At 40.6% G+C, this 23,225-nt stretch overlaps 2 protein-coding genes across 6 annotated transcripts in view; one reads left to right on the forward strand and one right to left on the reverse strand.

The window, feature by feature from the left end:
• Positions 1–535: 535 nt before the first annotated feature.
• On the reverse strand, positions 536–8,674 carry asb6 (ankyrin repeat and SOCS box containing 6). Of its 3 annotated transcripts, none has more exons than XM_034691643.1 (7): positions 8,550–8,674; positions 7,983–8,104; positions 5,866–6,047; positions 4,054–4,160; positions 3,854–3,962; positions 3,678–3,764; positions 536–1,775 (listed from the first exon to the last, which is right to left on the reverse strand). In XM_034691643.1, the coding sequence occupies exons 2-7, from the start codon at positions 8,090–8,092 to the stop codon at positions 1,054–1,056; spliced, it is 1,317 nt and encodes a 438-aa protein (XP_034547534.1). In that variant the 5' UTR covers positions 8,093–8,104; positions 8,550–8,674; the 3' UTR covers positions 536–1,053. The 3 variants fall into 3 exon arrangements, with proteins under 3 accessions (XP_034547534.1, XP_034547535.1, XP_034547536.1); XM_034691644.1 differs by having other exon boundaries at positions 7,983–8,132; positions 8,550–8,631; XM_034691645.1 differs by lacking the exon at positions 8,550–8,674 and adding an exon at positions 8,309–8,428.
• Positions 7,647–23,225, forward strand: part of si:dkeyp-14d3.1 (transmembrane protein 132C) — a 212,263-nt gene continuing 196,684 nt past the window's right edge. For 2 of the 3 annotated variants that reach the window (XR_004632379.1, XM_034691641.1), the window contains exons 1-2: positions 7,647–7,813; positions 7,900–8,120. Coding sequence is in view for 2 of the 3 variants with exons in the window: in XM_034691641.1 (XP_034547532.1) it covers positions 8,078–8,120 (43 nt within the window). In the remaining variant the exon portion in view is untranslated. The remainder of the gene's footprint in view (positions 7,814–7,899; positions 8,121–23,225) is intronic. The other variant, XM_034691642.1, reaches the window with a different exon arrangement.

Below are 23,225 nucleotides of genomic sequence, written 5' to 3' on the forward strand. Positions count from 1 at the left end.
GTAACACAATGTCCTATTTAGTTTGCCCGTCACACACGCATGGACGCAAACACATATGTACACACACTATGGTGTTACTATCACAGTATGTTTCTCTCAGGCTCTCTTGTTTTTAACCACAGACTGGATGAGAGGAATGGGTTGCGTGCGTGAAGGAGCTTCAAAAAAAATAAAAGGGAAAGGAGGCCCTAAATTCATCTGAATTTAAACATAAGCATTAAGAATGCTTGGGAAAACTTTCCACACCAGCAGCCACTGCAGACACATTATGTCACAGCACTACTGAAACATCTCCAGGCACACTCTTCTTTTTGCGTTATAGCTTTAAATCCCTGCTTCTTTCTTTTTAGCATTCTCTTAGCTGCAAGGAAGCAAATTTATAGATGGTATGTTCTTCTAGAACAGGTAGTCAGGGAGTTTATACGAGTCTGTTTAAGCGCTGCACTGCCACTAACTGGTCAAGCACAAGCAGCAAGATATTGACCAAAATGAAATAATGTAATGTGCAGGAAAACAGGCTATCAGGAGACACATGCTGAGACACAGAACTGTTTTAATGGCCCACCTTCATGTTAAGAGAGAAGATACACAAATGCCACAGTACAACACCAATCATATTGAGGAGATAAAATATAGATGTTGCCTCCTGCGCTGGAACAGCTGTAATGAGCTGCACTGTGAATGTGAATAACGAAATCTTTGACCCTGACATCTGAGCACCTTCATGATAAGCAGGAGCAACACTGCCATCTGGTGGCTTTCACTGTGTATTGCAACCTGCTTTCCGCATCGGTGAGGTTCATTCAACTGTGCAGCAGGAGCAGCAGCAGCAGCAGCAGCAGCAGCAGCAGCTTAATCATTACAGTTTAAGAACTCAAAGGCTAATCTGTAAACATGACACACATTTGTCTGTTCATTTGGCACAGACAGAAGAAGAATTTAACAAAGGCCTCAATGGTTTGTGAGGTTTAAGACAGATGCTCAGATATTTACACAGATCACTACAGGCCATTTCAGTCTTTGAATTGAGGTTTCAAACAGAAAGTTGCATCGTCACTGCTGGCTTTGTTGGGGCTTGAAGCAGTCCCAGCCAGGCTTTGTGGTGTAAGTGTTCTCAGGGAGGAGAAAGTCTTTCATTCTGTCAGGTAATGGCAATATTTTCACTCTGTCTTGCAAGGGCCAAGGTTGTAGGTGGCTCCTAATGAATGCCCTGCAAAGACACCTCAGAGCAGGAGGGCTCGCATCACGCTCTACAGAGCGGTTATGAAGGTCTCTCAGAGCTTGAGTGTAAGGATGAGGGTCCTCCCCGGACACAGGGGGCTCGAGCCTGGGAGGCAAATGCAGCATTGGGACGTCAACCCTCGCTAAGTCGAGCAACACCTCGGCTTGCTCCAGGAGCTCGGAGGCCTGACTTTGATCAGAGCACTGCTGCAGGACTGTGTGGAGCCGCTGGAAAAGGAGGCTATAGCCGGACCAACAGGAGCCGCCGTGATAGGAGCAAACCAGAGAGGCTCTGCTCTGGATCAAGAGCACGGCCAGAGGGAAGAACAGGTCAAAGTGCGCCAGGCTGGTCTGAGTCAGCGAGGGCTCGCCGTCCTCGCTCAGGCAGCAGCTGGGGTCCACTCCGTGAGCCAGCAGCAGCCGCGTGGCCTTCAAGCAGAAGTTACCTATCTCTGCGGCGTCCTCCACGCTGGCTTCCAGAGCCTCCTTCACCAGGAACACCAACGAGGACTTTGCTGTTTCACCGTCTACTGTTGAAGCATTTACATCAGCACCTGCAGGGAAGAAAGCATCATTCAGACCCATGTGTGTGATCAGAAACAGTCAACTTATGCAACATGTTCTTTAGATCGTGTAAATTAAATACTGGGACAGTTCTTCAATTGAAAATATTTATGAACAGATCATTGATAACTGAGCAACTGCAACTAGTGGGTGCAACTTTTATAATGAGCCTACATTAAAAGGGTAACCCACCAGATTAATAGGAACGTCCTTAAAAAAGGGGAATTATTCAGCGATAAGATCAGTCCAAAGAACCTTAGATGTTAGTTAACTTACCTCTGAAACACTAGAATCTACATGTCCCATGATGCAACAAACAAGTATTTTTGATTATTAGTGCTTTATGTAACAAAAAGCAGCCTTTCCACCTTTAATACGATGTGATCCGCTAAGCCAGGCAACAAAAAGTGGAGGGTCAAAGTTAAACCCTGGGCCTCTGCGGTGGGCACTAATGCCTTTGCATACAGGGTGCACACTCTACTAGCTGAGTATATCTGGCGCCCCCCAATGGTGGGCATAGTCCACAACAAACAAGAGTCAACATCTCTTTCTCAAATCTGAGTTTTAAATTCAGTAGTTTTTTTTCCCCCCATGATTTACCGAGGACAAACTTCATTTGGAAAAAAGTTCCTTGCTTCCCCCCTTTTTGCAGGATCCTATAGTTGATGTAATAATCCCTCATCAGACAGAATGACAGTAACTAAATCATGGTCTTCTTCTACTACTACTGCGACTACTAACCCTCTTACATTTACGATTTCTGTTTGATTAATTCTACAACCAACTATATGAAATCAGTTTTGGAGCATAAAAAGAACCCCTCAGTTCATTTAAATACTTGGGATTATGTCTGTTTTTTTCAGTGACAAAGAGAAGTCTCTTACAACTGTTGTGAGATGCTACTTTAGTTGTGTCTTCAGCAGTTTGTGTAGTCGGATCGTGGCAACAGGTGATGAACCGGATATCTGTCTCTCTATGTTGTTGTATTAGTCTTGGTTGAACTAAAAACTATTTCCTTTAAGGAGAAAAATATGAACGTCATTGACTTCTATATTCGCCCCATAAACCAGGACCCAGTCTGAGATTCTCTGGCAGCGCTCTGCTTGCTGTTCCACGATACGGACTGAAAACTAAAGGCGACAGGGCCTTTGCTGTCAGAGCTTCCAGACTGTTGAACAGCCTGCCAGAGGAAATCAGACTTGCAGAGTCAGTCACTAATTTTACTTCACTACTCAAGACACACCTTTATAGTAAAGCTTTTATTTTGTGAATTTATTTAAATTTTTAATGTTTTACCTCTGCTTTATTCTCTGTTTGCTTGTATTGCTTCCCTCCTTCTATTGTCTGTTTTTATTGTTTTTGTGAAGCACTTTGTTACTTGTATTTAAAAGTGCTATACAAATAAAAGTATTATTCTTATTATTTTCAGATATACCTGTTAAGGTCTCTGTGACTTCTTTAGGACAGGATACAGTGGCTGTAAATAACTTCAAGGGCTAAGCCAAAGAAGTCGACATAATAAGGGCTAACTTGTAGTCAGAGTGCATATTGTATTACCACCAGTTTACAAAGCAGACTGATGACACTGTTCTAAAGTGGCAACATGGAACAAATTCTTAAGTCTTCAACACGTTGTAGTTTGGATCTTGTCATTTTGTCGCTCCGTGCCTTGATCAAAGGATTGGTGTCACTCCAAAGTGTATGTGCATATTTTAGCCTGACAACCACAGAGACTTTGATTTGAACATGCACGCAAGTGCACAGGTTTGCATACTAACACGAGTTTCAGAATGCAATGGTTTAACCTTGATCCTGTCTGAGAGGATATTTGAATGATCAAAAAAAGCAACAACAAGGCAAAGCAATGATAAATGATGTTCTACAGTCAGTACCTCTCTCTAGTAGGAGCTGGATGTTCTCTGTGTTGTGCACAGTAACTCCATCGCTGCTCGCCAAGGCGTGGAGTAAAGGAGTTTTTCCTGAAGGAGGAAAGACAAAAGAAATCAGTTTAAAAGGTGAACTAACGGAAGAAAATATAATATTCTCGATTCTAGCAAAAAATATTTACCATGTTTATCTCTTGCATTCACGTCGGCACCAAGGTCCAGCAGGGTGAGCAGGCAGGGGAGCCTCTCCGACTCCTCACCAGCAAGATCCAAAGGGCTGCTCTCATGGATCTAAAGAGTAAAACTTAAGTTATTAACCTTGAGTGCTGAGAAAACAGAGGGATAGGGTGATTAGAGGGGAGACAGTAAAAGTTTGCCTCACCCTGTCTCGCTTTTCAATGTCGGCTCCGTGTCCGGCCAGCAGCCTGACCATATTCGGTTTGTTCCTCAGAACTGCGATATGTAGAGGGTTGTAGTACGACACCGGGTCTGAAGAGAAGAGACAAACATCCAAATTAAATGTGCTTAGTTTCAATACAGATGAAAAATATTAGATGGATGAAAATTCTGATATAAACACATTTTTCATGCTTGAGAAAAGCTATAAAACCACTATTACAATGCTACAATGATGGCCAAGACCCACACACCTAAGCTCCTGAGAAAGCACAAACCAACTGTAAAAACATGCTACCAATTTGAGAGCAGAAGTCCTTAACAGAAACAGAAAAAAATAATGCAGACATAACAAAAAAATATGTAAAAATACTGGGAATAATACTCTCAGTGCAATACATAGCTAGTACAACAGTTCAGACTGAGCCATAACTTCAAAGAGATCTTCTCAGTGAACAAACAGCACATTTTGAGACATGTTTTAAGGAGTTTTTTCAACATAAGACGACACTCTCTGAATTTAACAAATGTTTCAAATGCAGAATATGTGTTCGGGTGTTTCCTCAAAGTGCTGTGATTCAGGTTCTTCATCCACGGCACTTGGTTGAATCCAACAAGAAGAGGGAATAAAGCAGAAACTTTGTCTTAGTTTTATAAACAAGAGAACAGCACCTGTTTCTGACTTTGGCCTCCTGTTGGATCAGGCACTGATTGTTATGTACTGCATGCGTCTATATATAACCTACAACCTTTCCATGATGTCTACATTATGGTCAGATTATTTAGTACCACTTACAGAACATATGCTAAGCTGCAGCACTGAGCCCATCTGAGAGCTTCCATAAGCTAGTTTATTCATAACATCAAGAGAAAATATGGTAAATAACTAACAAAGAATGAACTTGAACATGTCTCTATGCTGTGTGGGAGCTTTGTCAGTGTTAACTTTCTGGAAAGAGGCATTCATGAAAAGTGAAAGATAAAGAAGCAGCCTCTGCCAGGATCCGCTAATTATGTCTCCAGGGAGAGACATTTTTACAAGCACAAGAGGTCACCACAGCAGAGTTTGGATGAGCACCGGCAGGTTTCATCACAGCAGTAAGACCTGCCGCACTTTCCCAAGCAATTTGAAAAAGAGAGATTTATTCTCCGTAGTGTATATGCATGACAACTTGCTCTATCACACATGCCGGTCCTTTAGCATAAAGTGAAGATGGCAGCTCTGCTCATGCTTCCAAGTACAATTTGCCATGTGATGTTCTGATGCATTCATGACAAATTGTTGCACACAACCAAGACACACAGTCACTCATGTGGGAGCAAAAAGGAATCAGGAGGGTTTATTTTGTATCAGCACAGAAAGTCTCTTTCACTGAACTTTTTACAGGTTCAAAGTTTTAAATTCTTCATCAACTTCAGAGTGTGATTGGTTCTCAAGGCCTATTTCTTAAAAACATGCAACCACTGCTGCAGAAAAAGCCAAGATTGGAGAAGTGTGACCAATTAAAACCATTAATCAGTGTATTCAAATTGAGTCAAACACATTCCAGTGAGTAAGCTGCACTTCATTTGCAAATAGGACAACAATTGTTCAAAATAATTAAAACGGATCCCTTAAATTTGCATATGACTGAAATTACAATCAAGCCTTTGTCAGTGCAGCCTAACTGACATACTGCATAATGCATGATACGCTAGAATAAGTCATAGTGAGTGCAATAGCCAAAGTAAGAATAAGCATGCTGGTTTCTCTGACTGACATTTTTTTCCAGCTGGTTTCGTGTATTTCATTTCTCACCTTCAAAGTTTAAATCAGCCCCATAGCGTAGAAGTATTTCCGCTGCGTACACCAGTCCCCGTTCTGCCACCTTAAACAGCGCATAGCTGATGCCTTCCAGGAACACCTCTGACTGGGACTCCCGCTCCAAAAGCTCCACCAGAGAACTACAAAGACCAGCCTCTTCCTCAGGGGTTTGGCCTCTGGATACAGCAACAGATAGAAGCAGTGTGTCAATCAAACAGCATGATGTGTCACAGTTCCTATCAAACTCTGTCTTTACTGACAGTGCTATGGGACGTTTAGGCTTGAGTACACTAAACTGTGAAGAAAGGGACAATAACAGAGAATTGAAATGGAGCTATAGGGTGTTTTTTTTTATCACATTAAATTGAAAATCTTCACATCCTCTCGTCTGCACTGACCCAGAAATCTTCCTCAGCTGCCATAATGGAGGATCTTCGAAATGTTTAAATGCACATTGGGAAAGAGGCTAATCAAGGAGAGAGTAGGTTAAAATCATAACTGGTACAGGAGTGCAGTAAATGTTGTAAACAGTAAATCTGTGCTTCTCTGCACAGATCATTATTACTTGTGTTGCATTTTGTTTTTTAACAGGATTGATCTCCAGAAAATATAACAGTGACATGCTAAAGTATCAATAATAAACAGGATAACTTAATGACTAAGTGTCAAGGCATCAAATAAAGCATCATTTTGTTTTTAATTTGATTTGATTTAGCAATAAAATCAATTTAAAAAATACACAGCTCTGTGGTAGGATGTTTTGCAGATCACTTATATACTTATTTTGATTTCAGCTCTTTTTGAGCTCCCTTGTCTCGTAGGTTCCTGTCGATTGTTGTTGAAGATGGTTTGCTAAAGTGGATCTACCTGACTCCAATTGACATAGCTATTTACATCAGTCTTACTATTATCATCTCTGTTATATTGTTTATGTTAATCTTAGAATGGCTAGACTCCAACTGCTCTAGTTGATATAACCATACCCCTGTTAATACCACATACCTGTTAATGCCAATAAAGACCTGCTGACTTAAACTGTTGTAAATTTTGCAATGGTTCTATTACCATTAATTTGCTGTTACTGCATATAGTAGACATATTTTACCACTACTGCAGCCAGAAGTCTGTATAAGCTGTTGCCTGTCCGTCTGTCTATCTGTCCATCTGTCTATCTGTCTGTCTGTCTGTCTGTCTGTCCGTCTGTCTGTCCATCTGTCCATCTGTCCATCTGTCTGTCTGTCTGTCTGTCTATCCGTCCATCCGTCTGTCTGTCTGTCTGTCTGTCTGTCTGTCTGTCTGTCTATCCGTCTGTCTGTCTGTCGCTTTCCAAGCCCCACACAGTCTGGTTCTGTTCAAAGTTTCTGCCTGTTAAAAGGAAGTAGTTCCTTGCTAAATGTGGTCAAAAGTTTGGGTCATGGTGGATTGATGTTGAGTGTTTCTCAATAATATGACAAAGAATGAGTGTCTTAAGATAACATTTGTTGTGAATTTGCACTATACTGAAATCATCATAAATATGACGATTAACAGAAAGATAAATTATCAGAACTAACAACTAAAGTAATGCAAGTGCCACTTATAATCAACTGTGTCAATAAATCCAAATATCAATCTACAAACGTCCTTTGTATGTGTGAGACTTTTATATAATTAAGATGACCATTTATCTAATTGTAAAATAAACAAAAGTATCTGAATCACTTTCTGATTGAAGGATTCTCTGCAGTGATTCTGACAGGTGAGACAGCTGTGCAGCACGTCATCAGTACCCGACGCTACGTCGCTTCAGAATGACGCCGTGAAATTAAGGGTTTCTCATTTAGCGATATTCGCATCTTCAGTCCTCCAGTCGTTTCCTCGTGTCTCTTTGACAACTCCTCCTTCAGTGTGAAAAAATCTACCTCGTGAAGCAGCATTACGAGAGAGGGACGCGAGACGACAGGTGAGTGGAAAGAGAAGAACCAAACTCTTCATCTTTGTCGTTGTCAGAAAACACTACTTCGTGCAAAACTTATTTCTTGACCCCAGTGTTACAGAAGCGACATTCGACTAACTTCATGGTTGAAACTCCCTGAAAACAAAACCTGAACACATCTGTAATTTGGCATTACCTGTCCTCGTGACCGCCTCCACCTTCCTCCAGTCCAAAAACACACATCACCGCGTCCACCAGCGGCTGGTACTCATAGATGATCCGTCGAAACCCATGGAGGAAAGGCATGGCTCCTCCGCTCTGCACAGTAAGAATGGTGAGTTAATGTCTGAAAACACATGCAAACACATACACAAATAATTGATCGAGGGTGGATGCCACTCATATCAGCGGCTGGTTGTTATCTCTGGAGCACAGCTGAAAACTGCTTACACTGTACGCTAACATGCTAACATATATGCTTTATAGAATATTTAAACCTTTAGGAATGTCATATATGCTCACATGTCTAAGTTTAACTTTATTCTTTCAATGATAATTCACACTGCTTATATTTACATAATCGACATCTGTGTTTAACGTTATTAAATTCATGTTTATTACAAAGGAAATAAGTTTCGCGGTTAGCTAAAAGCAACAGTCACTTATTAGCATCACCGAATACATGTATCACTCAATATCTCCTTAATTGTAAATCAATTTATAAGATTAATTCCTTAAAGAAGGCCAGTAAATAGAAACTTACAAACACACTCTCCTGCCGTGACAATCAAGAGGAAGGTTTCAACCACGCCCACAGCAGTCCCACGCTATTTTCATCCCGCTGTGAAACACAAGTGCAACAAAGGTTCCTCTTTACGCTTACTACTTGAACAACGCAATTTTTAAAAACCTATTGTGTTCTTTTGTACTGTTTACTATTTTATATATATATTTCCAAATGTATAAGAAACATATCCAATGTAAAGTAATGTATGTATGAATTCTACTGTGTCTGATACTGTCATTTTACCTATGCATTTTACATGTAAATCAGAAGTGAGTTCTCACCTGCAGGGATTCCATGAATTATACAAATTAGAAATGTTATATCATATGACAGCATCATTATGAGAGCACATAATAATATTGCTCTTGTGGATTATTGTCAGCCACACAGTTACAATTAACATGACACGCTTGGTAATTTCAATGGTTAACCCAGGAAAAGCACACATTTGCACAAATATTCCCGATGTCCAAAGTGTCTGCTACAAACACTAAATTAATGTAAGTTAATAGGAAAGTCTTTCAGCAAGCTGTATAAAATCTATATTTTTAAAAACAAAATGATGTGTTTAAAAACAACACATGTTGAATTTAATTCCCATGATCATGATTTATCGAAAACCTCTGTTTTTGATAAGCATATGATAAAACACTCCAGTATGTCTCATTCTTCCAGAGACCAACTCACTGATTACCATTTTTTATTTTGAGTGCTGTTCAGTTCTAAAAACATGTTTTTGTCCATATGGCACATCAGACAGAGACAGCAGCTCTCAGATGTTTCTTTCTTTTTTTTTTTTTTTTTTTTGACAACTCCTCCATTCTGCTGACAGCATCTGGCTGCTAACAGTCTCCTTTGTCCTGCTGAGCAGAGAAACCCCTGCCGTGTCTGGGTTTGGTGACAGATGGCTCACTTTGAGAACCAGTGAGGAGTGCTTACAAAATACATAATTTTTAACACATCTGTGAGTCTGATTTTGATCACAGCATATTAAAATGACAGTGCATTTTAACAGAGAATATGTTGTGGCTGACATACTGTATTTTGTAGTTTGAATAATAATGCAAATCTCCAAGGAAGAAAAACAAATCAAACTGACGCAATCTTTTATTTGTGGGATGTGAGAAACAAAAATCTTTTTGTGTGAGTGGTGAATTGTATAAAAACAAAAAAGATGGGTTTAAGATGAAATGTACGAGTGGGAAGATAAAAGCTTCAAACCAAAATGATTTTGAAAACTGTCTCCAATAAAAAAAGGTTCAGTAACAAGAAATGCAGAAAGTGTGGTTTCTGTTATCAGCTGTTTAGTCTCCATTAGGAGAGCACTTTAAAAAAAGCTTGTTCTTATGTTTGACCATTAAGGCCTTCAAAATTAAGAATATGTTGTGTAAACTGTGTTACAGTTGTATTAGACACATACATATAAATACTGTCAATGCTTTGGCCCCAAGGATAAAGTACTGTAAGCTGTATAATTCCTATACATGGTAAACTCCAACTCTGTCTTTAGGTGGCAGCAGTGCAGCATAGGCCAACAAAAAAATTGCCTCAGCTGGGAATCGATAGTACACATCTGTTATGATACAGCACATGTGTGATTGCACAATTGAGCACATGCATGATAGCAAACAAACCCCAGCATGTAAATGTAGACTATCTGTTCAGGGATGGAAAAACACACACAGTGAATCAATCTGGCACACTGAGATCTCCCCAGAAGAGGAAAACAAGATTTGATTTAATTTAATTCCATCTCTTTCAAGACAATTACTATTTCTTATTTTCACATCCAAGAAACCTGATCAATAAAGCAATGTTCCCTAAACAGAAAGCAGATCACTCGGATCCCTTCAATGTTGTTTAAGTGTCTTCTCCTGTTTTCCAACTACGCTTAATTTAACCTCAAGTCTGGAGCCATGTGCTCATGAATAATCCACCAAACATAACCTGTTTGTGATTAGTTCCCTCAGTCTTTGTGCATATACACCTGTCAGGGTTCCCTGGTGAAGCAGGCAATCTCTATCTCTTACTATGAAGTTAATTTGTACCTCTGCCACCATGCGGTCCCAAGAGCACACAGTCTCTGTCAGATAAAGAAGTAGCAGGTGGAAAGATTCATCCAGTTATTGGCCATAAAAAAAAAAGTTCAAGTCATGAAGCTCAATGCAGGTCCTTCAGGAAGTTTAGGTGCATCATCATGGCACAGCAAGAGTCAATGTCATTCACAAAGCGCTGCAATTCCAGTGCCTGTAGTCATCATAAAAGGACGTTTGAAACTGCTGTTGCTGAAATCCCCTAAGCCACTCTTATTTCTGCATTCTCCCGGAGGAAATCAACAAAATGCAAGTTGTACTGCTGCGCTGACCCACTGTTTTTGTTTCTAGCCCCTCAGTTAATCTTACAATTCAACCCCACCGGCATAACACAGGTCACAAACATTTCACATTGGTACAGTAATTTGACCTCCCTCCATTTTGTGTGTCATAGAACAGTTCACCAGGATTCCAGGCATGGAAGAGTAATGATGGTGGTTAAGAATAAAGCTTTGTCAAAAACATCACCCTCTCTGCTGTTTCTCCTTTTCTTCCATCTAATTTTAAGTGGGATTGTAGGATGGAGGCAAAGAGGGGAAAAAGAGGGAAGATAACCGCGGTTCCATTCCTATACCCCTCAGTAAATTGGCTCTTTATTAAATTTAGGTCCCATCTATCAATACAAAGAACGGTATCGAAATTACTTTGTTGGCCACAAATCGTTGGCAATAGATTGAGCCTCTGCTGAAACAAGGCCATCATTTATCTGGTTCACATTTCCTCCCGAGGTGAAAGGAAGCGGGACACAATAAGACTTTCATTTGTTCCCTGGCTGATAGATGTAACCCCCCCAGAACCTCTGATTACCAGATTATCACACGTAAAATAAAAAATCTATTAAACATTTAGACCTGTTGGCTCCCTCTGGATTCCCTCTATTTTTATCGAATAGCGGTGTCAGGGGAGCTTGAGGCGTGGGAGTCTCCCAACACCGAGGAGATATAGGCAGCTACAGAATACCCTTGACTATGCAAAGTGTGCAGTGTGTCCCGGGAGGGTGTAACATAAAAGAAAGTTAATTACCATGGATATTAAGTACTCTTAAGATGTAATAAAACACATTCACAGAACTTTTCAGGCCCTAAAAAAAAGGTGCACACTCTGAGGTGAAAGGTGATTTAATACCAGTGGTGAAGCTAAAGGCAAGGAAATGATAATAGAGTGGCAGGGCATTGTGGTTTGGTTTCCCTCAGTTATACAGAGTGAGTTTGAATTATCAGACCAGTAGGTCTGGGCCTAATATCCCTTTGTGCTGGCAGCATATTGCAGAGAGAAGATTGTGGATGGAAATAATCAGCCTTTTAAAAGGTCAGGGGAAGTTAAGCACACCCAAAGTAGACCATGACACACTGGAGCTGATAAGAAATAACTGTCTGTGTAAGGAAGAATGAGGAGAGTTCACCTTGTCCCATTTATTCTATCATGATTGCTCGACTGTCAGTCAAATTTAATGGCACATATGAAGCCAACCCAACCACAATGATGGGAAACTCTTTGCATACTCTGAAGCAAGAAGAGTAATTGAATCAAGTACTGATCGTATTATAAAGATTGATAGCATTGTAACATTCTTTTATAGTAAAGTAATACATCAAAATCAATCTATTCAAAATGAGTTGGGTTAAATACTTTATTCTGATTGGTCAAAACTGCATAACAAAAGTAATTAATTTTCAACACATAATTGACACAAGGGACAACCTAATCACACACATCTTTTCAAATCAATACCCAGAAAGTACTCCAGCACATGTCAACTCTGCCTGTTGACACTGTGGCAAAACATTAGTTTCTTGCTCAGGCTGGTCTTGAGAGTTGAAAAATAATGAGTTACTGGGCACAGACCTGAAAGCAGCATGAGGATCTACTGGACTTTAACCATCTTTGTTAGGGAAAAGTGGAGCAAGATCCTGTCCTGCAACCTAGACAACAGCGGCAGAGCTATAGAGTGCATCACTAAGTTATAAAGCAAGCCAACCCACAAGCGTGATGTGACAACAGCAACATTGTTATAAGTTGTGACATTTGCCTCATTTTTGTTTAAAAGTGTGTTAGCTGCAACGTTCCAAAGAGAAGAAGGGCTGAATGAGGACAGAAAAGTCAACATAAACATTCCTGCAGAAGTCCTGTTTAACTTGACTAACATTACTTTCGATGGAGATGTTCAGTTTCACGTGAGTCATAACACATTAGCAGGCTACTGTTAGCATTTAAAAAAAATATAAATGTAAAATGAATAACCTGACGAACAGAACAGTGCAACTTGAACAATGAAGTAAAAACGTATTCCTTTGTTAAAGTACATGAGCACTTTCAGTTTCCTTCCAGAATCAGATGAATCAGAATCAGCTTTATCGGCCAGTTATGCTTGAACACACAAGGAATTTGATTTTGGTAAACTGTGCTCTCTTTCCAGGCACATCAGTGAGGGGTGGCCCATACTCTGGGATTCACAAGTGTGATGCATAACAACCCAAACAGTTGCACACTAAACATTTTATTTTTTGTTATGGTTAAACAGACAAGGATTAACTCAATAAGGTTGTGAAGTTTGGAAGTGGTCCAGATCCAGGGTAGCTGTTCCCCCCCATGACCAGAGCCCCCTTTTAAGGATCCAGAACATTTAGGTCTTTTGGCTCATCTTACCATTAAACTTTTACTTAATTAGCCACTTGTAGCTTGTTTTGACCTGATCGATATACATGAATGTATTTACTTTATCAACTGTAATTATAATAAACTGTATCATTCTTAGAGCAAAACACTATTTTACATAATGTTTGGTATAAAAGTATTTAGCTTATGTTTTGCTATCAAGCTCTGGTCCTGTGAAACACCTCCACTGCCCTCCCATGCATCTGACTGGTAGCATGGCACACACTTTGACACAGTCAGTCAGTGTGTGGTGTTGGTCAGACTGTCCCTTGACTGTGTTGTGTATTAAACGACAAAAAGGGGGAAGAAAGGAAACCAGCTCTCTTACAGGAGACTGCTCATTTCGTTCATGGCTCTTAGAGCCGAGTGGTTCACTACTCATGCATCAATACCCATCAAGACCCAAAAACTCTGGCGGAATGGAAATTATATGCTGTTTTTTGTTCTGGAAATACCATGCGATGCTATTTGTCATAAAAACATTATAGAACTACAATTAAACAATGTCTAAATTACTTTTTTTTTTAAATGAAGTCATGTTTTTATAGTAAGTAAAACATTAACAGGCACTGTGATGCCACTTCTTTAAATATATTGTTTTTACCTTTAAATAATGTCTTAAACTTGAATTCTTCATAAAATAGTGTGTAGGGCTTGAATTTACTAATAGGACTAAGCCTGAACTGATTGTGATTTTTAATGTAATCATGTTTCTTTTTGCATCCGTAAACGAGGGGCTCAGGCATTGGGCTGCGGCTCGATAGTATTGCCCTTGTTTCAATCTTTTCGCGAAGCTAAGCTAAATGAAGCTAAGCTATGCTAATGCTAAGATCAATAAAGCCAAACTAAGGTAAGAGGCTGCTGTTAGCTCCATATTTAATGGACCAATTTGACAGTAGTAACAATCTCTCCGGTCATAAGTAAATGAATGCGTATCCAATATTTGTTTGACATGGGTTTTGAGTTTAGTGGCAAACGAGCAACACCATTTAAGTCTGATTCTATTCACAGAGTCCTCACAGTGTTGACGTCTTGTTTGAGAAGGACTGATGGCCTTCAGTAGAGTTTGGGCAACAAAATAAGGACAAATCACTTGGGACCAGTGACTTAGCGCACTGAGGGTTTGGGAAGGTCACTCTTTGCCTCCCCTCTGGGCATCAGTCTTAAAAACAGAGTGACGGCCCCAGAGAGGCTGATAAGTAAATACAGTTTTAATGGGCTGTGGATGGCTGGTGGTAATCTGTGCAGGCTGGGAGTGGGCAGGGCACAGAGGGCGACAGGGCGTTCGGCAGCAGGGTTTTATTAATGCTATCATAGATCAGATTGGCCAGGGGAGGAGAATGAAAGGTGGTGATGAATTTGGGCTCCCTGTCTGCCATCTGACTGGAGGACAAGCCACCGAGGCTGGTTAAGGTCATGGATGAAGGATACCACCAAAAAAGAAGACACAAGGGACGATTCATTATGTATAATATAGAGGATAGCATCGTATATACCCCAGGGAGCTTCTGAAGGTTATGGGGTGACAGCAGGAAACTTCAAAAACACAGCCTCTAGTGTGTTTCCACTCACCCATTTGATATTCTTAGCATCTGAATATCCAACAAAAATATGCTAACATAATACCAGAAATGTCTTTTAGTATTCTTGACAGAGAATCTGTGTCGAACACTGCGGTAAAACATGGATATAGGTGTCTGAAATTGCAGTTTGTTGTGCCGTCATGTTTCTGACATTTCAGTCTTCTGTGTATTTGCAAGGAGTGAAAGCCTCCAGATCTTTTCCAAGACATCAAAGACTCAAGACCTTTCTCCAGACATCAAAGTCCTGGGACCGGTCCTCAGAGAGTTCAGACATCACTTCTGACAAGACACAATCACTTGCATTTTTGCCTTGCAGTCATCTCTTTAAATAATGCAGACAAATGCTCTACCTGTTTTAAAACTCTCATGCTTCCAAATCTAGCGTGTCTCATCGTCTTTGTGGAGGTGGATTGATGGTTTGTGAGTTTATACAGTGGTCTGACTCAGTGTAATTCAACCTGGGAAATGGACTTACCATATGCAGAGCCGAGAGGAGTCTGTCTACTTTCTGTAATGACTTGCAGCGACATGAGATGTAACCTAAGCCACTCTGGCTCTGCTGGTGCTCGCTCTGATTTCCAGCAGTTGAATGGACCTCAGTGTAGCGTGGGCTTCAAGGGATTTGACTGCCTGTCGAGCTGCAGTCGGGCTACTTTTGGCCGGCTACCAGCCTTTGTGTGAGTGATGTTTCAGGCCACAATTGCAGCTCGGGAAGTGACTGCTCTACCCCAACATTTTCGTTTCCCTATCTCTAATGCTTTTTGCAGCTGTACATGACTGGATTTGTTTCCATGATCAAATTGCACACATTTGGGTGGAAGCAAATGCAAAGGTACAACAAAGTGAAGCCAGAAAACCTTGAAATTATGACAAATGTAGGGGCTCTAACTATGATTTAGCGGTCCATCTCCACAACAACTTTGCTACTTTATTTCTGTGAATGAAAGAAGGGCTCTGGGTGATTTCCTTTCTTGGTTTGCTTTTCAGACATAAGTGCTGCTCACGCCTTAAACAGGATCAAAGTATAAGTTTGGACTATACCTTTTGTGCTGATATTTTTATATTTAGCTTTATTTAGGGCTTGCAGTCTCCAAAAATAATCACACATACAGCTAAATTATAAAGCACTTTTGCTTTGATGTGATAAACCTTTAGACAGACGATGCATTTACGTTTTTGTGTAAAGTTTAGGCATACCCTACACAAACAGTTCCAGCTCTAAAATGGTTGGATCAGATTTAGTTACCTCACTGTGTGATCCATTTTAGATAAAGAAACATTGCCCAACTTTGTGAAATCACAGTGAGTATCAATTAAATTGATCATTTCTAAACACAGCACGACTATCTTTCTTCAATCCAAAAACACAAACGGAACTGATGCTGATCACAGCAAGGCAGATATGCATGATAATGAAACAAAAACTCATAATTAAAACAATTTGACTGGTGGCTAACTCGTCTGATATTTCTGTATTTAGTGTTCATGAATTCATTTTTATCTTTCCTTCACAACACCATCTGGTCTGCACAGGGAACAAATCTGCTGCGTGGCTCACAGTTGAATCAATTACCAGATTACAGTAGTAAACCATATTTCACTGCAATTTCTGAGCTCAGATGGTTTTAATATTGATTAACTCATCAGCGTCAACAATCAAATTTTTCACATTACAATCCCAGAACTCTGTTGCAAATGAGCACATATGACCCAAACATCTCTCTCTTTCTGTATCTCGCTCTAATCCCACTCTTTCAGCTCATCGAGCCACAGCTATTCATCATGAGTCTGGTCCTGCTCAGGGCTTCTGCCTGTTGAAAGTACATCATTCTTTGTCACTGACGTCAAATGTGAAGCAAAGTGTTTGCTCCTGCTGGTGACATGTTGGGTTTCTTGAAACAAAAAAAAAGGCACATTATAGACCTACTCTTTTTGTTAAGTGTCCAAACACAACTTTTGTTATGATTTGGCGGCTGATGACATGAACATATTTCTCTTGTGCCAGAGCTGAGTTAATGTGACCTGTTACACTTGTTTGCGTTTTAGTCTGCTAGATCTCATCTCAGCAGTCCTTTAAAGGGATAATTTTGAAAATAAACTGAATCAATAAAGTTGATAAATATATCTCAGACAGGGTTGCCATATAGGGGAGAAAAGTTAGCAAAATTCTGAGGGCCCATGGCTGGCAGGGGTGTAAAAAAAAATCCCAGAACAATGCGGTAGTGAAATGGTGGGGAACAATGTGATATTTTATCATGGGGCCTCAAATCCTTGGCAGCTCCACTAGTCACAATAGGTACTGCTTTGAGCACCAGAGACCTAACTGACAAACAGCTTTTCTCCCAGGATAATCTATCAGAGTCATGAACACATGTGAGACATTTTCGTTTCAACCTTGGTGACTTTTCTAACTCACTACTAAATTCCCTGTAATTTTTAAAACCACCTTTCTGTTCTCGGCAGCCTTGCCCTCCACCTCAACGCCGGAGCTGTTGTTCAGTTCAGCTCCCAGACCACACGGGGTCACTAGTGCCTGCCAAGTGGCGCAATCAAGCAATCAATTGAACATGTCCAAGAACAACTTTTAAAGTCGTTCTTTTTGTCCACAGAAGGGAACCGTGCCCGAGAGAAAATGACAAACATTAAGTGGCGAGGTAAATTTATGGATTTGGATGTAAAACGCGTCCCGAGAGTCCCATCTGTAAACGAACGGTTCTAAATAGAAAATTACTTCAAGTTAATGTGATTGTAATCGGGTTGAAAAGTGTTTTATTTAGTGTCTAGCTTTATTTTCACTGTCACTTGTAAAGGCTGCTGTGTTGTCTGAGCGTCACACGCCTCTCGACGTGCGCCACAGTCAGTTATTGTCACTGCTGTAGGCTTTTCTCCTCTGCTCCTCTCGACGCGCATTGGACGGCTGACAATGCGTAAGCTCCGCTGGAATTGAAGCCTACAGCCTGTCTACATAAACATCGAAAGATGGACGCTTGAAACCGGACTTTCGCAGAATATTTGAGCCACTTGGTGGCCAAAGTGTAATTAGAAGTGGCAGCTGTACGGAGAGTGGTGCTGTGCGCGCTCTGCTGTGGCTGCTGCGTGCAGCTGGAGTTGCGCTCAGGACTTCCCGAGACGTTCAGGTTTCCTGGGTGTGGATTTGTGCTGACCTACGTTGCAGTTTGAACTTGTTTACTTTTATTTATTCTCCATGCATGATTCCAGGCTGGGACTGCTCCCCTTCGTCCACAAGTGTCGGGCTGTCCTCAATACTGAGCGGCCAACTTTAGGAGCCCGGGGATGCGGAGGACACAGAGCATGCCAACTGACGAACTGAGGACCAGGGATTGAAAACATCCTCAGTTTTGCTTCCTTTTTGGCAACTAATAGTTTTTCAGCTCAAGGAGAATCATTGTCAACATGTGTGACAAGAGACGTTTCACATTGGGCTTCGACATTTAAGCGGGTGTCTGAACGTTCCTCTCCAAAAATGTGTCAAATAGTGACGCAAAGCTGCGCTCAAGTTTCTTCTCTTCAGTTCTTGAATTTGCCATCCAAAATCAAGTAGATAACACGAGTGGACAGGCTTTGAAAACTATTTTCCACACTCACTTGGATTTTTTTGTTCTAGCATTTTGAAATTTTGGATGAGGCATGACATCTCTAAGGAAAACTGCTCTTTCAGTTTTTACTTATGGTGCTGCAAGACGGATTTTGTCTTTGAATTAATCCAGTTTGTCTTTTTAAGATTTTTGGGGGGATTCTCGCTTTCCCAGCTGCCCCAAGAAACATGTTGCACATCATTACGCTTCAGTCGATGCTGTTACTTTTTGGAGGTAAGCACAATTTACGCCTAATTGCCCGTTGTCCCCTAGTTCACTTTTCCAACATGAACACGTGTTTTCTGACAGAAGAAGCAGCCAGGTTAAAAAATGTTATAAAAAACAGTTTGCAATTAAGGAAATAGTTTCAGCTAGTTTTTTTTTTCAGATTTGAGGGTCAGACCCAAAAGAGACACAGGACATTAACCAATGAGTCACTGCTGTGTGATGGTGTAAGTTTGCTCTTTGATAATTGAAACTGTGTACAGTGTTACTTTTCATGATACCTGACAGTTGATAGGAAAAAATGAGAGGGCATACAGTATGTCTTGTGTGCGACTTTCTGCATTATACAGAAGCTGCTGCAGCAAGTGTCACTGGCTCTGCACCTGTACAACAAACCCAGAGCAACTCTTGCCTTAAATAACATTTATCTCATGAATATTTCAATGTGACAGGAATTCTCTTGTGCAACAGAAGCCCTGGGGCTTTATTACCTTTTGGCTTGTCAGGTTATTACATCAAAATTCATCTCACAGCCAAAAATAACTTCTTGAAAAAAAAGTTACAAAGACCTGTTGAGAGACCCTCGAAGCTCAAATCACAACATGATGAGAACATGTTTGAAACTGTTTTTTCCTCCCTCTTTCTATCTTATAGTTTTCCCAAAAAAAGAATGATGATGTTAATTTTATTTTGCGTGCACATGGCATTGTTTCAGTCCTTCCGTGCCACAATGGAGGAGCAGCCTTTACTTTTCCTGCCCTGCAGCCAGATTGTGCAGATCTAAGAGCAGTTGTGGCCTCGCTAATGAATCCCTTCTGTCATGAGGGAAAGAAATTTAACCTAAAATGCTCTTTGGAAAATGTTCCCTGTCAACTATTGTCAACATCCTCTGCACATTATACCTGGCTTTAGAGGCACACTCTCTTGCTACACAGATAAAACTAATGACTGTTGAGTTTTTAGCTAAAAGTTTTTTCAGCTTTTGGCTGCAAATTGTCAATTTATATCAAACTAGAATGAAAAAAAAAATCTTTTTTGTACTTTGTTAGTTTTATTGCCTTGGGAACTTGAAGCCAATCATGTACTGGCTGTTTAAAGTAAAAGAAACACGTACACTGATTCCCCCTAGAATTAAAGGTCATACATTTCCTGAAAGTCAACGCCCTCAAACTGCATCTCACGCATCAATTGTGCACGTCCACCTGGACAATGCATCTTCCTCAGAGCTCAGAGGATGACTCTGATTGGACAGAGGCTCTATTATGAGTGCTGACTCACCGGCTTCAAGTGCACCGTAATGATGTTTGCCATATGCCAAGGCCCTCTCAGTATCCATACCCAGTGTGATACTAATTGAGCATCGTGTGTCATAAAGCTGCAGGACACAGCATCTCACTGCGAATAGTGATGAAAATTGATAACACGCTCCAGGAAATGAGGGGATCAAATCGGTGGTAGAAAAATGCCTGCGCAGCATAATGAAGCATAATTAGGCAGGGAAATATTCTGGTATTCTGCTGTGATTATGACAATACTCTTTGTTTTGCAAAGAATGAATCTAATCAGGGCAGAGAGTCACCAGACCTAAAAGATTGACTAAAATTTGGATCAAATTTCATAATGTTGAGGGAAAATCAGAGAGACTGAAGGTCTTTTCTTGCTTTCAGGGAACCAGCGTTATTGTTAGTGTTTTAAAAAGTCTCTCCTCTTTATTAGCTGGACCACTTGGTGCTTTCCAATGAGACACCTCTCAGGGATTCCTGGGAGGAATATCCAATCTTCCCTCCCTTCGTCTTATCCTTGGGCTTAACAAGATCCAAAAGGGGATCAAGCAAGGATAGCTTTCAGTCTACATCTTTAAGCACTAAGCACACAGCTCATGCTGTCTCATGTCACGGCTGTGTGTCTGTCCTCATGCTTCTATATCCCCATCAAGGGATTCAGTTTGTCCTATAAGATTTTTTTCTCCCTGTGGAACTCTTAACATTTTATTAACCCTGCAGAGATTCATAGTCTGCGTCTCAGCAGAGAGTTTTAATCTATAATTGTCTTCAAGGAAAGAAAAAAATGATCCACTGCTGTGGTCCTGCACCCCAATGCTGTGGCACACTTCCAGATCCTCTTCTTTTTGCCCCTGGCAGTCCTTTAAGCCCCGCGACTCGTGTCCTTGAGTAAGCAAGGACCAAGAAATGAGAGAGAGGGGTGACATACTGCACACCAAAGAAGGTGGTATGTTCCTAGAATTTTTAGAGAAATAAAAACAGACTCAAATCAAAGGACTGAAAGGAAAATCTAAATGGGTATCTGCAAAAGATGAACTCTGAGTACTGCGTAAAGTTGTCCATATGCCAGCTTTGGTTTAAGCTTTCTAGAATTACAGACAATGATAAGTTATTTAAGAAACCTGAATTCAGTGCTCACTTCCAGATTCATATCTTGACTTCCTCTGCATTATAGTGTTTTATTGTGCTGAAGGCATTTCAGGAAATCTCATTGAGAACAGTTGACAGCTCATCAGTCCTGCTTGTATCAGGAGCATGTGGTCGTTAAGATTTTAATGAGTCCCTGTCTAAAGTGAACCTGCTGTGTATAAAGACCTGTGATGTACTGTGTCGGGTTTGTTGGTGTGAACTCTGTTGTGTTGTCTATTAAAGGCTGAGAGAACTTGAAAGGAGCTGTAGAAATCCCTGGCTTGGTGGTATTTTTATCTGGACTATCTTACAGCTGTGCTCGAGTACACTGTGGTTCTTTTCTGAGATCTGTGACGGAGGACACTGATAAAAAGAGGCAGATTTTTTTTCCCTTCTCTCAAATCCAATTTGGCTTAGGTGTTTTCTTAGCTTGCCTTTGTGCAAGTAGTGAGGTGAAAGAGAATCGCAGTAACAGCATGGCGTTAGCACCACTGTGTAATTACCAACCATTACAAATGTTGTACGCCACAAGTTTGTGTGTGCTCCTTTGTTTGTTTAATGACCGTTTTATGAAGCACACTGTGTAGGTGGACTCCCTTGTACTGCTCCTTCATGCTCATTATATTCAAAGTGTGTGTGGGAGGCTTACATTGTAGCTTCCCAATCATTGAATTAAAAGAAGGTTTTTGCCCCCATAAATTCATATATCATCGGCGTAGTGTCGTATAACATTTCTACAAAGCACATCTGCCCCCTGTTAATTGGCTTTTTTTTTATAATTGCCATAATCTCACATTCAATTTAATCAGGTTTCACGATTAGCAAAGGTGAAAGGAGTAAATCTGTGTAAAAGCTTTAAAGGGAGGGGTTGAGAATGTGTGTGAGTGTGTGCGGGGTTGGGTGAAATAACTGACAAACTTGCTGATGCAGTGTTTTTGTGTTCTCTCATCAGTGGATAGTTGTTGTCTGAGCAGCAGACCTCCTCCTCATAAATCTATCTGGGAGTTCACAGGCTGACTGTGAGCTCCAGTCACACTGCTTCGACGCGGCGTGGTGCAACAGAGTGAAAACACCAGAGACAAGCAGCCGGCGTCAGACTGCACACTATTTCAAAGTCTTACTCTAATGTAAAGAAATGAATTCATTGTTATTCATGAACTCAGGCTGCATTGGCAATTTCAATTTATTTTTTGCTAGGTATTACATCGAGAACGTATAATTTAAAAATACATATCTTGGATGTTAGAGCTGAGTGAAAATTATGTGAGACTGAATTGAGACCCAGCGGTGCAAGACACCAATGTTAGCATGCTGCCAATGACAAAGCAAAACATTCTGATGTGTAGCCAGCACTGATTTCTGTATTCTACATCCAAGTTAATATTAGCACACAAGCATGGACCATCCTACCCTAGGACAAGGTTCACCTGAGGCTAATGGAAGTGCTATCAGTTATGCAGGCATTTAGTTGTAGCAATGTATTAATCTTGCATATTACTTTTCTTGTTTTATTTTGAAATCCAACATCTCATCTCCTTTCATTTCCTGTCCTCATGAGTTTCCTGTTCCCTAGAACCTGTCCTCATTACACACCTGCCCCTGATTATCTCGTTAGCCAGCTGGTTCATGTAGCCTTTTGATTTCCCTCTTCAGTTGCTAAATTATCTTTGTTAACCCTAGAGTGTGCATCACATTCCAGAACTCTCACTAATTGTGTTATTCAGATGTCTGCATATAGGCTCAGCTAACAAACTGATCTACGAGAAAAAATCTGCATGGCACTAAACTTGACGCAAGCCAACCAGGGTTTAGATCTCCTGTGACGTATTTTCCTGAAATGTATCAGAAATTATTGATCAGAACCCTGTTCAACAATCATTGTAAAGATATTTGTTTCTCCTTTTTTAGGACAGACGTGACAAAGTTTACATCTTTTGCTCTTCACAAATCAGCTCAACAATGCTGTTTCCACTAATTTTTTGTCAATCACAACTGTAATTGTAAATCATCTATGACCTGATGAGACAAATGAGCTGGCATTACCCTGGGGGATGTAATGGACCAAAAAAAAGGAACATGTTGTTGTTGG

This window comes from Notolabrus celidotus, chromosome 9, assembly GCF_009762535.1.
Source record: "Notolabrus celidotus isolate fNotCel1 chromosome 9, fNotCel1.pri, whole genome shotgun sequence".
Taxonomy (NCBI): domain Eukaryota; kingdom Metazoa; phylum Chordata; class Actinopteri; order Labriformes; family Labridae; genus Notolabrus; species Notolabrus celidotus.